Here is a 13,781-nt window from a genome sequence, read left to right on the forward strand (position 1 = left end):
AAATGGTAGGCTAGATTAAACTGCACCCTCATGCACAAGCGCATACAATTTGAGTTAAGCATTTGTGTTTTTACACAGTGTCTGTACAAGTTATAGACTAACAACATAATACAATAATGATGAATCTCAGACTCTGATAATGGCAATTAGTGGAGGCTTGTTATGGGCAGGCTTGATTCGATATATTATGACTACTTGTGCATGGACATCTTATGATGTCCAATCAACAGAAAGTTCACATTACCAATAAAAAAAAATTTTTTTTCTAACAAAACAAAAAAACAAACAAAAACCAGAAAAAGAAACAATAAATGATAATAAGATATAAGCAAGAATATGTACCAGCAAGTTTCACATTAATACTAACATGTAATTAAATGCATGACTAAATCCTTTTTTTAATATTGATGTCTCTTTTTCGATCCATGCAATACAAAGGTTTGCGATCCCGATGATGGAGTTTATTATCTACTGTATTTGCAATTTGCATGGTTGGCAAACGTATTTAGATCCCACATTAAAGAAAATATGTTTAGCAAAGCCATGCTAAGTATATGTGAGTAAAAAACTATTTTGGTGTGCTTAGCGCTTATTTTGCTCAACTGGAGAAATTAAACAAGAATAAATTGAAAATCGTGCACAAAACACCTGGGCGTATGGCCTTGAAAATACTTCGGATCGTAACATGATCAGGGCTATACCGCCTTATTCCTAAAATTTGTCTTAAATAAGAACCAGGCCACGTCTTGGAAAAGATCACTGTCCTTGTTTGTTGGAAAAGACTCTATTTTCGACTTGTGTCCTTGTTTGATCTTATTTTCTGCAATATCGTCAGTGTACCCAATAATACTCTTCAACGACACCTAGTGTTGCAATGTTTTCGGCATTTTTTCAACGACTTCGAACACACCAAAATCCTTGCGATTTCTTTTCCATAGCTTTGGATTCTAGACCAGTGCTTCTAAACCTCTTCAGTTCACGGCCCTCTTATATTGTCAACAATGAGATGTTATACGACAAAACGAATCAACAACAAATTAATATTGAAAATTGAATGAAGCTGTTCACCAGGCATTTAGTTAAATAACATGCTGCGTTCTACTGGTGCAAATTAAGCTGAACTATCACACGATGTATAAAGTGACAACCTGCTTTTATTCCGACGTTTCGTCAATCAGACACGACTGACTTCTTCAGGAAGCTAGACCAGGTAGTGACTACCTGTCTAGCGCGATAATTTTTGTCTAGAAGTTGAATTTTTTATTTTGCATGTTTAGTTGATTTCAACAACACTGTCCTGTGTTTTGCCATGCGTTGTTTATGTTGATTGTTGTCTGCAAATGTTAAAACAATATAAAAATAGAAGTTTTGCTACCAGAGGTGTCATGCAAGAAAAACCAAACATTGTTGCGCTGTTGGGTGCAATGGTATCGAGTAGAAAACGAAGCACTGCGACTTACATCACTGTAAGTATGTAGCCTACTGCTAGTAGGCCTATCGTTGATGCAAATTTTTTTCATTATCCTATTGTATTTCGTATATACAAAATGCGTTTAAAGCATCAGAAAAGTACCGAATGAAAACGAGAGGTAGCCTATTTGAGTCACAATTAACATGCAAATAGAGTGTTCAGTAAATAGCTTACTAAAAGGGTCTACAAACTGTGGCGCACGGAATGGTCAGGCTTTTAAATAATCTGTGGCTCGCGAGACGATTTTCATTTATGTCTCGTTTGCAACGTTTGGTAAACATTATTTTTTGTTTGGCAACCCGACAAGTTCAACCAGTGTGAAATCAAGCAAACAAATTTTTAACTACATTTCTATAGATATATCTTTTGATTGCGGTCACATTTTATCTGTGGTAGCATAATATTGTATTCGCTCGCAAACTGCGCAAAACTTGAATTAATATTAAGTTGCCCGCATGCCGAAAAACCAGACAAAAAATCCGCTGCTATTTTGCAGTTAAATGGCCTACTCGCGTGCTGTTGTGAACAAGGAGTGAGCATCCATCCGCTGAGCCATGGACTTCTAAATAGTAGCATCTGGACTGGAAATTCACTGGACAACATGAGGCCAAACAGTTGGTACAACAGTTGGCCAACAGTGGGCCAACAGGGTTAGTTACTTGGCTGTTGGCCCACTGTTGGCCAACTGTTGTACCAACTGTTTGGCCTCATGTTGTCCAGTGAGTTTCCAGTCCAGGTGCTACTATTTAGAAGTCCATGACTGAGCACGCAGCTGCGGTTCTCGCTGCCAGCGCTTTGTCTGAAGACGCCTTTAGGCTAGCCAGGCGTGAGGTAGATGCGTGGTCATTTGTTGCGTGCACGTTTGTCATGATATACAGTGTACAATAAATACTTTCAGTTGTGGCCGGCGAACCAGGAGGATTATGTGTATTTGTCCGGCAGTGCTGAGAGTTTACACACCCCTGGCCTACTACGTTGTTTTGTTTGGACTGCAATTGCATAAAAGTTAAATTTCCAGTAAATGAATAAGTCTCTGAAAGTGTCTACAAAGTTCAAAATATGAGTTTAGTGGGAGCCAGAAGTACGTAAACCAAGTCAAACTCTGAAAAGCGTTATTTTTATGAGACTGCATTGCCGTGCTTTAGTCTGTAGTGGAAACGATGTCTTACACTGTTTCAGTGGGATTTTTTGTGAATCAAAAATGATCACACAAAACGTGACCACTGAAGAATTGACCACTGTAAGAAACGACATCAATTCAACCAATGAGCGCTAGTTGTCATTGCAGGAAGCACATTTCAACCATTTTGGTATCTGCTGTTCTGCTCACGTATCATGTAACCTTTGGTTTTTACGAAACCAACAGTAAATATCACTGCTACAAGTACTATTTGAATTTACTTTGATTGTTTTTGGCAGCAGTAACCTACTACTATATATGGACTTTCGGAAGTACATTTACTGAGTCTTATAAGAGGAAGAAGGTCATAGTGTAAAAAAAAGTTGTAAACATCAGCTTGATCTAAATAAGGAAATAATACGGCTGGCCGAGTCTGGAATGAAACATGAAGCAATTTTTTTGGTATTTCCATGGTTTGTCAAACGGCTGGTGAAGTTTTTTACAAAGAGACAAAAAATTAAACTCAAATTTGGTTCTAAACAGTTTGCTTATTTAATTTATGTCTGTAAAAAGTGTACATATATCCGCCTGCCACAAATGCGGTAGGCTAAATCATAATGCATCAAGCATTCTTACTGTTGAAACTGCAACAAAAAACGAATTCAGAATTCTTGTTCGATTTAAACTCAATGCTAGTCCAGCTCAAATTTCTGAATGTGGCTATAAATATAAAACCGACAAAATCTAAAAATGGACCTTGGCACTGACGAGATCATGACTAGTCTGGTGAAATTTACATAAACAATAATAATAATAATATATTGTTGTTGAAGTCGTGGTGTTCTAGCAAAACAGCATTCAACACCAAAAATTGTCCGACAAATCGCATCAGTTTGTTATAAAAAATGCAATTTTTAAAATAACTCCTAAACTGTCCCGTAAACTTTCATGTAAAAGAAAAATTTCTTTTTTTAATGCAGTTTTCAGACGATTAATTTCGATTTTTTTTGACACATTGAATCCTTAGCAAAATTTATACTCAAGTTTAAGTCAGACAATTCCAACTACACTTCAATTCAAACACAAAAACACACGATATAAAAATTTTTTGACAAAGTAATGTGTTCCATATTTGTTCGACCCTCAAACCCAAGTAAACAATTAAACAATATAAGTTACGCGCCTTGCTTTCTGAGAAAATCTTTTAGTAAGTTTTCAGTGATGATATCGAATTTTCTAAGCTGACGTGGATTGTACAAAATCATTGTTAGTACGGGATGCTTTTATGACGCACAGTCCAAAAGCAAATCACAGCAACGTTGTTTACGATAAATTGAACGATAAGTTGCTGTGAAGAAAAAAATGTTGTAACTTAAACATAGGCAAGATGAAATAGCTACAATAGAAAACAAACAGGTATCAATAATGGGCGCTATGACATAACAAAACATTGCTTGTGATTCAAAGGGCGTTACTTTTCCGTACCGGGAAGTTATCTCGTCATTGAAGGCTTTCCGCGGTTGATAGTCTTTCCAAAGAAATCTGCTCACATCGACCTTTTGTCTATCGCGATTGCGTCACGACAGAAGACAATTTCTGCCAACGGAAACGTCATAAAAGCTTTATAAAGCGGCGCCGTCTTCAATTAGCTTCATTCTCACATCAGATTCACTTACGCGCGTGATTAACATTTGGTGGCATAAAGCAGTTGATTACTTCTAGCGTGATTTTTGAAAATATCTATTTCACTGTTCTGTGCTTTGAATTTAATAAAACCAAAGCCAACTAATACCATGACACACAACGTTAGACGCGCGGTCTATATTGCATTCTTTGCGTTTTTTCAATTGTTTGAGGTAGAAAGTCATAGCTGGCTGGCCTGCACCGATTATGCCGAAAAGAATGCGGCAACTTGGAATCCGAGCAAGTGTCGAGGCTTCCCAAGAATGGCTCATGTGAAGGTCAACAAGGATCGTGTGTTCGGAGGAGACAATGGTATGTGTTATTAAATAGTTTAGGTCACTTTACAGAAGACGCAAATTATACTTTTCATACAGAAAAGGGGTTCTCGATTATAAATTACTAATTTTAATATTTGATACTGTATTCTGTCTATATGTAATTATGTATTAGCCCTATATCTGTATATTTTGTAGTTAAAAAAATCATCGGATTGTAAAAGTATGTCCAGCTACCAAAACAAATAATTGGTTGTCTTAAATCTCCCCGAAGAAGGTTTAATTGTGTTTTTTAACAATTGCATTTTTGTGCCTTTTGAAATGTGATAAACCAAATATTAAACATATTACGTTACGACATAGCTTAATCTATAAGAAAGGCCGAAGTGTTCCTGAAAGAATGGGTCATCTAAAATATTGTAACAGAAGCTCATCCGATCCAACACTAAAAAGCAATCTTTATATAAGTTTGAATTATTAAAAAAATGGTCGTTAATGATGGATAAATGTATCTGACTTTTAAATATTTTAAAGGAGCAACGCAAGCGTGACGGAACTGTGTGACGTGCTGTTGTGGCATTATAATGAAACTCACTTCCTGCAGGTTACGACCACCGTCCATCTGAGAGCAACGCTTGTAATTTTGGGTTCACCGATAACTCTTACACTTCGGACCACCCAATGGCTGTGTATTACCCAGGACAGCAAGTCGTTTTGGTACATCCTATGAAGGTAATAGGATACACAAAATTGTACTTCGAACTTTCGAGAAAAACCCCGTTAATTTTAGTTTATAGCAAAGTACTACTTCTACAAGTCTTTCATCTCTCTTTGATACTAATGTTGAAAAGATGTTGAAAACTAATTTTGAAAAGAAATACTTTTGTAAAAATGTTGATAAGACGATAATAATGATAATTGTTGTGATGAAAAGATGATTAAGGAATGATCAAAACGATGTTGCGCAATTCGAAGTTTTAAATCCGAGAAAGTAATGACTTGAACTTGATTGATTAACGATAATAATTAACTCTCAATCAACCGATGACGTAACAAGAGCACCATGCTGACGAATTCACTGCAACAACTGAACAAATTTTTTTACGCAAATACAGTTTTTCAAAGCGAAATGAGTAAAGAGGTGTCTGGGTTTTACAATTGTCTTTTCTAGCTGGCAAGATATTCTTTCTGATAAATGAGCGCGATAATAATAATAATAATAATTGATAATAACAATTGGGCGCAATAATGCTCTTGTTAATAGTTATGTCTTTGCAACTATCACATTCCTCATTTGATCACTCGATCTTCATCCAATCTAAACAATGTGTCTTCACAGAATCATGGAGCAGACGGTGCTTGTGGAACCATTTGGATGCCTGACACAGGGTCCGCGCTCTACGCTGTTCGGGCACAAAGAAGAGGAGCGCCCGATCCATCATTAAGCCAATTCCGTCAACATCCAATATTTGATCTTGGTACGTTTTCTTAAAACGTGCAGGTTGCATTACATTACGTAGATTTCAAGTCATATTTATAATGAAAATGCTCTGAACAAAAAGCTTGAAGCGAAACTTCTTGTGCATCTGCGTTTAGAACTTGTCGCGCCGTTCGGATTGCGACGTCATAAATGCATACAATGTAAACTGTACTTAAATATTCTTTAAAATATTTTCACTTTTTTAACACAAAAACTCTTTCAGCCATCATGACATTACCTTCCTTGGGCTGCAGGCTAATTGCATTTCAACGAGAGACAAGGAAAAACACACGCAGTATTAATTTTGCAGCTTATAGTGTAACCTACCTTGGAATTGAACCTTTTCCTATCAGAACTAACGATGGAGACCTCAACTATACCGTTACCAATGTGATGTTATTGATAATATCATTTTTTGTTAGGTCGGTCTCCGAGCGGACATGATTTTGGTGGAAATGTGGAAATGGGCAGCATATACCCTAAACCTGGTTTTGCAAATGCTCCTAACTTTTGTGTAAATACTGATAAATCGTTAGCAACGTACAGCTTCAACGTACCCAAAAACATGCGACCAGGTAAGTGAAAAGTTACGATGGTTTAGAAACTTTAGATTAAGTGAACAGGGATGCCAAAAACCCAATCTTGGTATCCATGTGTAAGCTTATCTTTAAGTATTTCCAAACATTGACGTTTGCTTTCCAGACATTGGTGTCTGCTTTTGTTGGGAGCATGGGGTAAAGTCTTTGTAGGAATGGGCTGTAGACCTAAGCTTTCCACTACTCGGCCATACAGTCAACAAAACTCCCGTGTAGTGTACGAGTTTGATGAAATATTTTCATCAAAGTCAATTAGTTAAAGATTTTGTTACTTCAAATAAAAAAATCTAGATATAAAACATTTCATTCAAACCAACTTCACAGTTTTTCTAAACGTTTTTGAGTTATAATGAACTATTTCCCCTAACATTTTTTGCTGTTGCGTCAATTTTCTCCCTCAATTTGCTTCGGATTGTGTAATTCATTTCCTATTGCGTAATTTACGCTTTAGAGTTGACAAAGGAGCTGGTAATAGATAGGTATTGTGACGTAAAATTGCTCCATTAAAACGTCAAAGCTTATCGTCAGATTTGAAAACTCAAAAAATTACAATCTGTTGTTTATTACTCAAGCAACGTATTGTGGCTATAAGTTTACGACAGCGTTGTGCAAATTAATAGCAGCAAGTCTGGCTTTCGATGCAGACAAATATGTTACTTTTCTTTGCGCATCGGTCTTGTTTGTACGTGGTTACAGACTAAGTGACCAAAACCAAGACAATAAATTGATCACGAGCTTATTGCATTTTCACAGGATTGTATTCTTTTATATGGACATGGTCTTTCAATTCTGCCAATGATCTTTACAGCACATGCTTCGAAGTAGAAGTTGTCCCCAACAAACGAACTAGAGATACCAATTTACGAGTAAGATGAGACATAATTACTTTATCTATTCGTCATTATTGCGTCTGAATACATTTTGGCACGACAATCAGGCAGTTCAACCTTTTAAAGTTTTTGCCTTACTTGGCAGAAAAAATTTTAAATGCAGCATTTCGACGAACTCACGCCGTGCCAACTTTACAAAGCTTCAAATTATGACGTTTGCTGTTGGAAGATAAGAACAGACTTTCTTGATGCTCAAATGTGAAAATGACCTTCTGATGATGCATTCAATCAATGTTTGTTTTCGCCAATGACTTTCCATCATGAGCAATCGATAACATAGCCTACTGCCAACCGCGCACTGTCTACCGCCTGAATAGGTTTGTGAACTCCAACCTTTGAGACGCGCGCAACGTCACAATACTTGAATCAAAAACAATAATAAATTATATGACATCATTTAACACACAATAAAATATACAAAAAACACATAGTAGCTTTTAACTATCTTTTTGGCTGCGCTACTGCAACAGCAACAGCTGAAATGTCTAGTCGATAATATTGTTAGCCAATCAAAAAGTTCTTTGTCTAGCCAACGCTTTCCCTCGGTGTTAATGTTAACTTATTTGGTTAGCCAATTTAAACATAGACAGATAAAACCAAGCAACTACACGGTATTTAAAATAATACATTAAACTAAACATAAACTATAAACTACGAACGTTTTCGGCCATACACATGTTAGCCCTTTCAAGTAACGAAAAATAACGGATTTTACATCTACCTTGAAAATAAATAACTGATCTACACAATGAATTGAAAAAAGAAATGCATAAAATTATAGTTTATGTTCACTTTAGTGTATTATGTTAAATTCCGTGTGGTTGCTTGGTTTTATCTGTCTATGGTTGAAGAAAGTCACCTCTTTACCAAAATTGTATTACAATTTAAACATTTTCAAAGATCGCACTATTTAAAAGACTGTACTTATTGTAAGTCCGTTCATTGCATTACGTTACATAGACATTGAAACTTAGGATATTTAAATCAGTTTATTAATTAAACAAGGAAAGCTTCGTGTAACGATTATCATCTTTGACCTGCCAGGAGTTAGAACTGGCACTCCTAATGAATCACAGGATACGTTACTCCAGACCACTAATAACATGGGTGGCACCAATAAACTTAAGTTGGCAGTGTTACTCAATATTGCTTTGAACCAAGAAGTAAATAGTGAAAAAGCTTCATTTTCAAAGCTTTGTTGAACGAAATGCTCAAAGGAGTGGTCGACAATTTATATTGCATAAACAAACTCTGAGCTTATGGCGGCCTTGAATGAGAATAAAAGAACGATTTCAGAAAGTATTAGCCAATGTCATTCAAGAAATTGCAGTTTGCTAACAATACAAAAATTTTTTTTGTTTGGTTTGAAAGACAAGTTGACTCTGACACTGAAAGACACTGAGGAGGCTGGAAGACTGAAACGGTGTACACTGTCTGCAGTAATTTAAATGTTATATATAAAAAATGATATTATACTATTATAAAGTATACTACAAGAATATATAGTAATATAACATTACTATACAACATAAAAATGGAAATGTAGATAAACATTGTTATATATAATCAGTGCGAATCAACCATAGTTCTTATGACGTCAATCAAATTTCTTTGCTTTGCAAATCTTACAAACAACTCATACACAATTGCGCCATTGTTCAGTCACTAACGCTATTGGAAGTGCACGCCGCATGGAATGTTACTGTGACGATTTCAAGGAATGATTTTAAACGTCCAACTTTGTTTCAGGCTAGGGGAGTCTCCGACCTTACTGAACCATGTGGTGGAGTTACTTCCAACCCCAAAATCATGGGTAACAGCAACCCCGGGTGTACCCGGTCATCCCAAAACGGCCCCAATGAATACAGAGTGGTTCCTGGTGAAACTACCACACCCCCGCCCACCACTACAACCTTACCCACAACGACATCAACTGACTCGTACGAACGATCAACAGAATGGACTTCTTACACTCAGCGTCCCACATCTTACACACAAGCCCCAGTTGTTAACACCAACTCCCCAACCTCCAATACAAACCCACCTGACTACTATTACCCAGATAATAATCAAGGATACGGCAATGGACAAGAATCGGGATCAGAATCTGGATCTGAATCTCGGAGACCACCTGATCGTTCCAAGTAAGTTTACAAAAAACAACAAAACACTACATTTTTATCATCTAGGTCCCAAAATAAACAAATTCAAACAAGAAGATTCGTTTGCCTTTAAATTGCTTCAACTTGATGACAAATAATTTCTAACAAACTCAAGCAAAATCTAAGCAATTATATTCCAATAAGACACATTGTATGGATAAGACGTGACGTATTTTTTGCTTGCAAGAAAGTGCAATGCAGTAAGCTATATTTTGTCGCTTTCAAAAGCTCTCACTCCGTTTCGACCAACAAGTGGTTAACAAGTGAAATCTAATAACAACCTGAAATATTCTTCTTACCACCAAATTAAGCAGCTCGAATTTTTCAGCATCCGACTAAGCATCCCTATTCATATGCGCTCGACTCAGTTTTCCGGGGAAATGTGGCTTCCAGCTGCCCGGGACAACACGATCAGAAGATACATCAGCGTGGACTTCACTTGCAGAGTCGACATCGCAAGCGTAAGTATTCCTGTTTGTTACATCAGCAAAAGACACGAGCGCCAGCATGCCAACATACTTTGTTTCTACATTTTTATGGCCTTTTATAAAAGTTGTACTTAGAAACGCAATAAGCGTTAGTTGGAGATATAAATGACGCAAGATGGTCCAATGAACGTTTCATGTGGATGGTGGTTGTGTATATTATTAGTTTGAATAGTTTAAAGCTATTTGAATAAGCTTAACTGAAGATGATCTAGCTTCTAGCAGATCGAAATTGATTTTTAGCTATATATGATTGAACTGACTCGTGTGAAAATAAATTTCTTTGCATTACAAGACATGTAACCGAGTCGTTCATATCAAGCATTGTTTAGGTTTGACACCTGTCAGAAGATACTTCATTTTCTTGCATATTATTAGTATTCTTTTTCATTTACATTTAATCAAAGTTGTCTGTTTTCGAACCAGAAACACAAAACCAAATATGTATCAATTCGTAAACACAGTGTAAAAGCGCAAAAGTAGCCAAAGGGCACTTTTGCGTATTCAAGTAGCCCAAAGGCGTTTCCACTTATTCAACGTAGATGCTACAAGATAAAAGAATATTATAATAAAGAATTAAGACATAATAATACAAATATTCTGAAAATTTAATCAAAAATGCTAAATTATGGTTAACTAATAACCTAACTACAATAACACACTAATCCTTTGAGTAACAATATTTATATTTAAAAAAATATTGTCTAAAATTATTTATTCTGAAGAGAGTGCTAAACAAAAAAAATAATTTCCATCTTATTATAACCACCACTTTCTTAAACGGCAATTAAACTTTCAAGCTCTTCAAATTGTTTCATTTTTACATTATTATGAGCTTTGAGAGCCTTACATTTATTATGAGCTTTTACTTTATTATGAGCTCAGTCAGCAAAATCATTCATTTGTGCATTAATTAAACATGTACAGACGTTGAATCAATGCAAAAATGACTGAGTTTGCTGTGTGGGAATGCTGCTTGTAAAATAGTACAAGTTAAAATCATTACTCAGTGGTGGAAGTTTAAAACAGCTCGATTTAATAAAAAGCAACATTTTTTTTTATTCAGTTTTGGAATTGCCGAACCATCTCGGACCCAGAAGAGTCAAGACTCACAAATCATTACGACTTGGTGCAAAGAGGGTCTAGAGAGTTGGAAACCAATTACATCTTCTACCACGTTTCCTTCAGCGAGGCTTGCGATCTTTCGCTTCATGCACCAGTTGCTCGACTTGTACAAGAAGATTTTCTGTGATCTACAACTTCATAGATTTCTGCCAAATTGCTGACTTCAGCTAATTCATGCTGCTTTTTTGTATGGGACTGTTTTACATTTAAATGATTTTATTAAACTCAGCAAATCAACTTAATTCGCCAGGAAAAGCAAGACAAGAAGTTAAAAACATTTTTCTTTCCTTATTTGGCTTGAAAGTTGGTTTTTGATCAGCTAGCTCTAAAGAAATTTCAAAATATAGTCTGGTTGATGTGATAAAGCGGACAAGTTTTATTTTGAAAACTGTCGATTCTATATTTAAAGTAAAATAGAAACTTACTGGATTTAACTGAAGCAAGTCATGACATGAATCGTTTCCTTACAGTTTCGTAAACATTACCCTGTTTGCTGTTTAATTTTTGTTTTTTAAGAAAAATTTATGCGAATATTCATTACGTCACCCAAATTACTTTTTGTTGCTCTTATTGTTTTCACTAAACAATGATCTTTTTTATTATTATTTAAAATCTGTGATTGTTATCATTTAATTTTTTATTACATGAACAAACGTAAAAATATCTAAAAGTAAATTTTATGACTTTTGCTGAAGGTAGATCTTTTTTGAAGTAATATATTTAATTCTTGCCTTCCTGAGATTAAGTTATTTAGTAGTTTTTGCTGTTTGCTTCTGGTGTGCTTTGTAGAAACCGCAGAAAATATTTAATACTTACGCAAATAAAATTTACTTCTAGACAAGTTGTTTTGTTTGTGAAAAAACACAAAATTGCAGAGTGCTCAGTTGTATTTTGTTCTTGGGCAAAGGCTGACTCCCGCGCCCGGCTCAAGATCACGCGACGCTGGTTCGACTTTCGGGGTGTGCGCTTGAGCAACGCACGGTTAACGACTGCTCTCCATTCAGCGGTACCTATAATGGATAGAATAATTTCCTGCCAACAACACATCAACAATCGGAAACTTCACTTTATCAAACTTGGTGATCGGATCTGCGTCAGTGGTTCAAAGCCTCTGCAAGTATGCGAAACTGCCAGGAATAAGCTCTCAAAGAAGCTTTTTCCAGCATAAGAATAAATATTCAATCAATCAATCAAAGTAACTTTGAGGCAAAGGTGGTTTATTTATCTTCTATATGTTATATAGGCTACACTTAACTAGGCCATTATTAACCTATATGTGAATAGTGTGGCTAGAGGGCATCTTGCTATGTGCTTTTTTTACCAGAAAACTCCAGAAAAATTGCAGTTTTTACTTGTTTTCAACCAATTCTCACTTGTCCACTCACATAACTGAAAGCAAATGAGAAGCATGCTTTTGCAGTTGTAGATATAAAGATATGAGGAAGAATTAGCTCCAAGTAGGCTTACTAGGCTATCCAAAAACAAAGCTGGATAAAGAATAGAATATACATGATTCGGAGTTCAATGTGTTATTATTAGGGCCATTTTTATTTTGACCTAAAAAAAAAATTTTTTGACTTTATTTTTATCAAATTTTGACTTTATTTTGACCTAACGAAATTGCTTGTTTGTAGAGGGCACAGTTTTTCCTTGAATTGATACCAGTTATCCAAACATAACATTTTGTCGATTTTAGACCCAAACGTGTTCAATAAAAGTTTGCCTTGATTGGGATGCTTGTTGTCGCTCCAATCCAGCTTGATGGCATTTACTTATTCTGTGGCTTTCAGCAAAATACTTTTTATCACACTTCACTATAAACTCGCAAGAATTGCACCATCACCCCCGGCAGTTGCATTGATTTCACCAGGAAAATCTCGAAAAATCTGTCTAAGTTTGCTGAAGACGATTTAGCTTGCTTGGTATTTTTGTATTACAGAATGTCAGTAAACTATTCTTAAAATCCAAACTGTTGATCCTCGAAAAGACCGCAGACGTTTGTGAAGAAGAAGTGTTTTATAAAAATTATTTAAATACGTAACAATGAATAAACAATGGACAATTTGCGATAAAAGTTACTGCTGATCCAAGTGAGCATGTAACATATTTCCTGCTTTTATGGTTTATTTGTGTCGCAGTTCCTGATTTACAATGCTTCTACAAGGATTTTGACAAAAATTACTCTCAAGAAAGACAAAAAGTTTGTCAAAAGCCATAATTTGACAAATTTTGACTTTATTGAAAATTTTGACTTTATTGTCAATTTTGACTTTATTTTGACTTATAAACTTCTTAGAAACAGTCTCCTAGGTGCTGAAAACAACTTTATTCTATGATTCATGGACAGACGAGGTCAATAAAAAATTTTGACTTTATTGACTTTTGCGGGCCTAGTTATTACTGAATCACCTCAAGTTTGTCGGGACATTTCAAACTGTTTACTTCGACAAACGTTATACAAAATTTATGTTTCACAATATAGGCTATTGGACTA

At 35.6% G+C, this 13,781-nt stretch overlaps 1 protein-coding gene across 1 annotated transcript; it reads left to right on the plus strand.

The window, feature by feature from the left end:
• Nucleotides 1–4,268: 4,268 nt before the first annotated feature.
• On the plus strand, nucleotides 4,269–12,112 carry LOC145764973 (uncharacterized). Its single transcript, XM_082576691.1, has 8 exons — nucleotides 4,269–4,586; nucleotides 5,154–5,281; nucleotides 5,889–6,027; nucleotides 6,452–6,604; nucleotides 7,379–7,491; nucleotides 9,265–9,659; nucleotides 10,006–10,138; nucleotides 11,229–12,112. The coding sequence occupies exons 1-8, from the start codon at nucleotides 4,385–4,387 to the stop codon at nucleotides 11,412–11,414; spliced, it is 1,449 nt and encodes a 482-aa protein (XP_082432817.1). The 5' UTR covers nucleotides 4,269–4,384; the 3' UTR covers nucleotides 11,415–12,112.
• The last annotated feature ends 1,669 nt before the right edge of the window (nucleotides 12,113–13,781 follow it).

The sequence above is a fragment of the Aplidium turbinatum genome, chromosome 2 (genome assembly GCF_918807975.1).
Source record: "Aplidium turbinatum chromosome 2, kaAplTurb1.1, whole genome shotgun sequence".
Taxonomy (NCBI): Eukaryota; Metazoa; Chordata; class Ascidiacea; order Aplousobranchia; family Polyclinidae; genus Aplidium; species Aplidium turbinatum.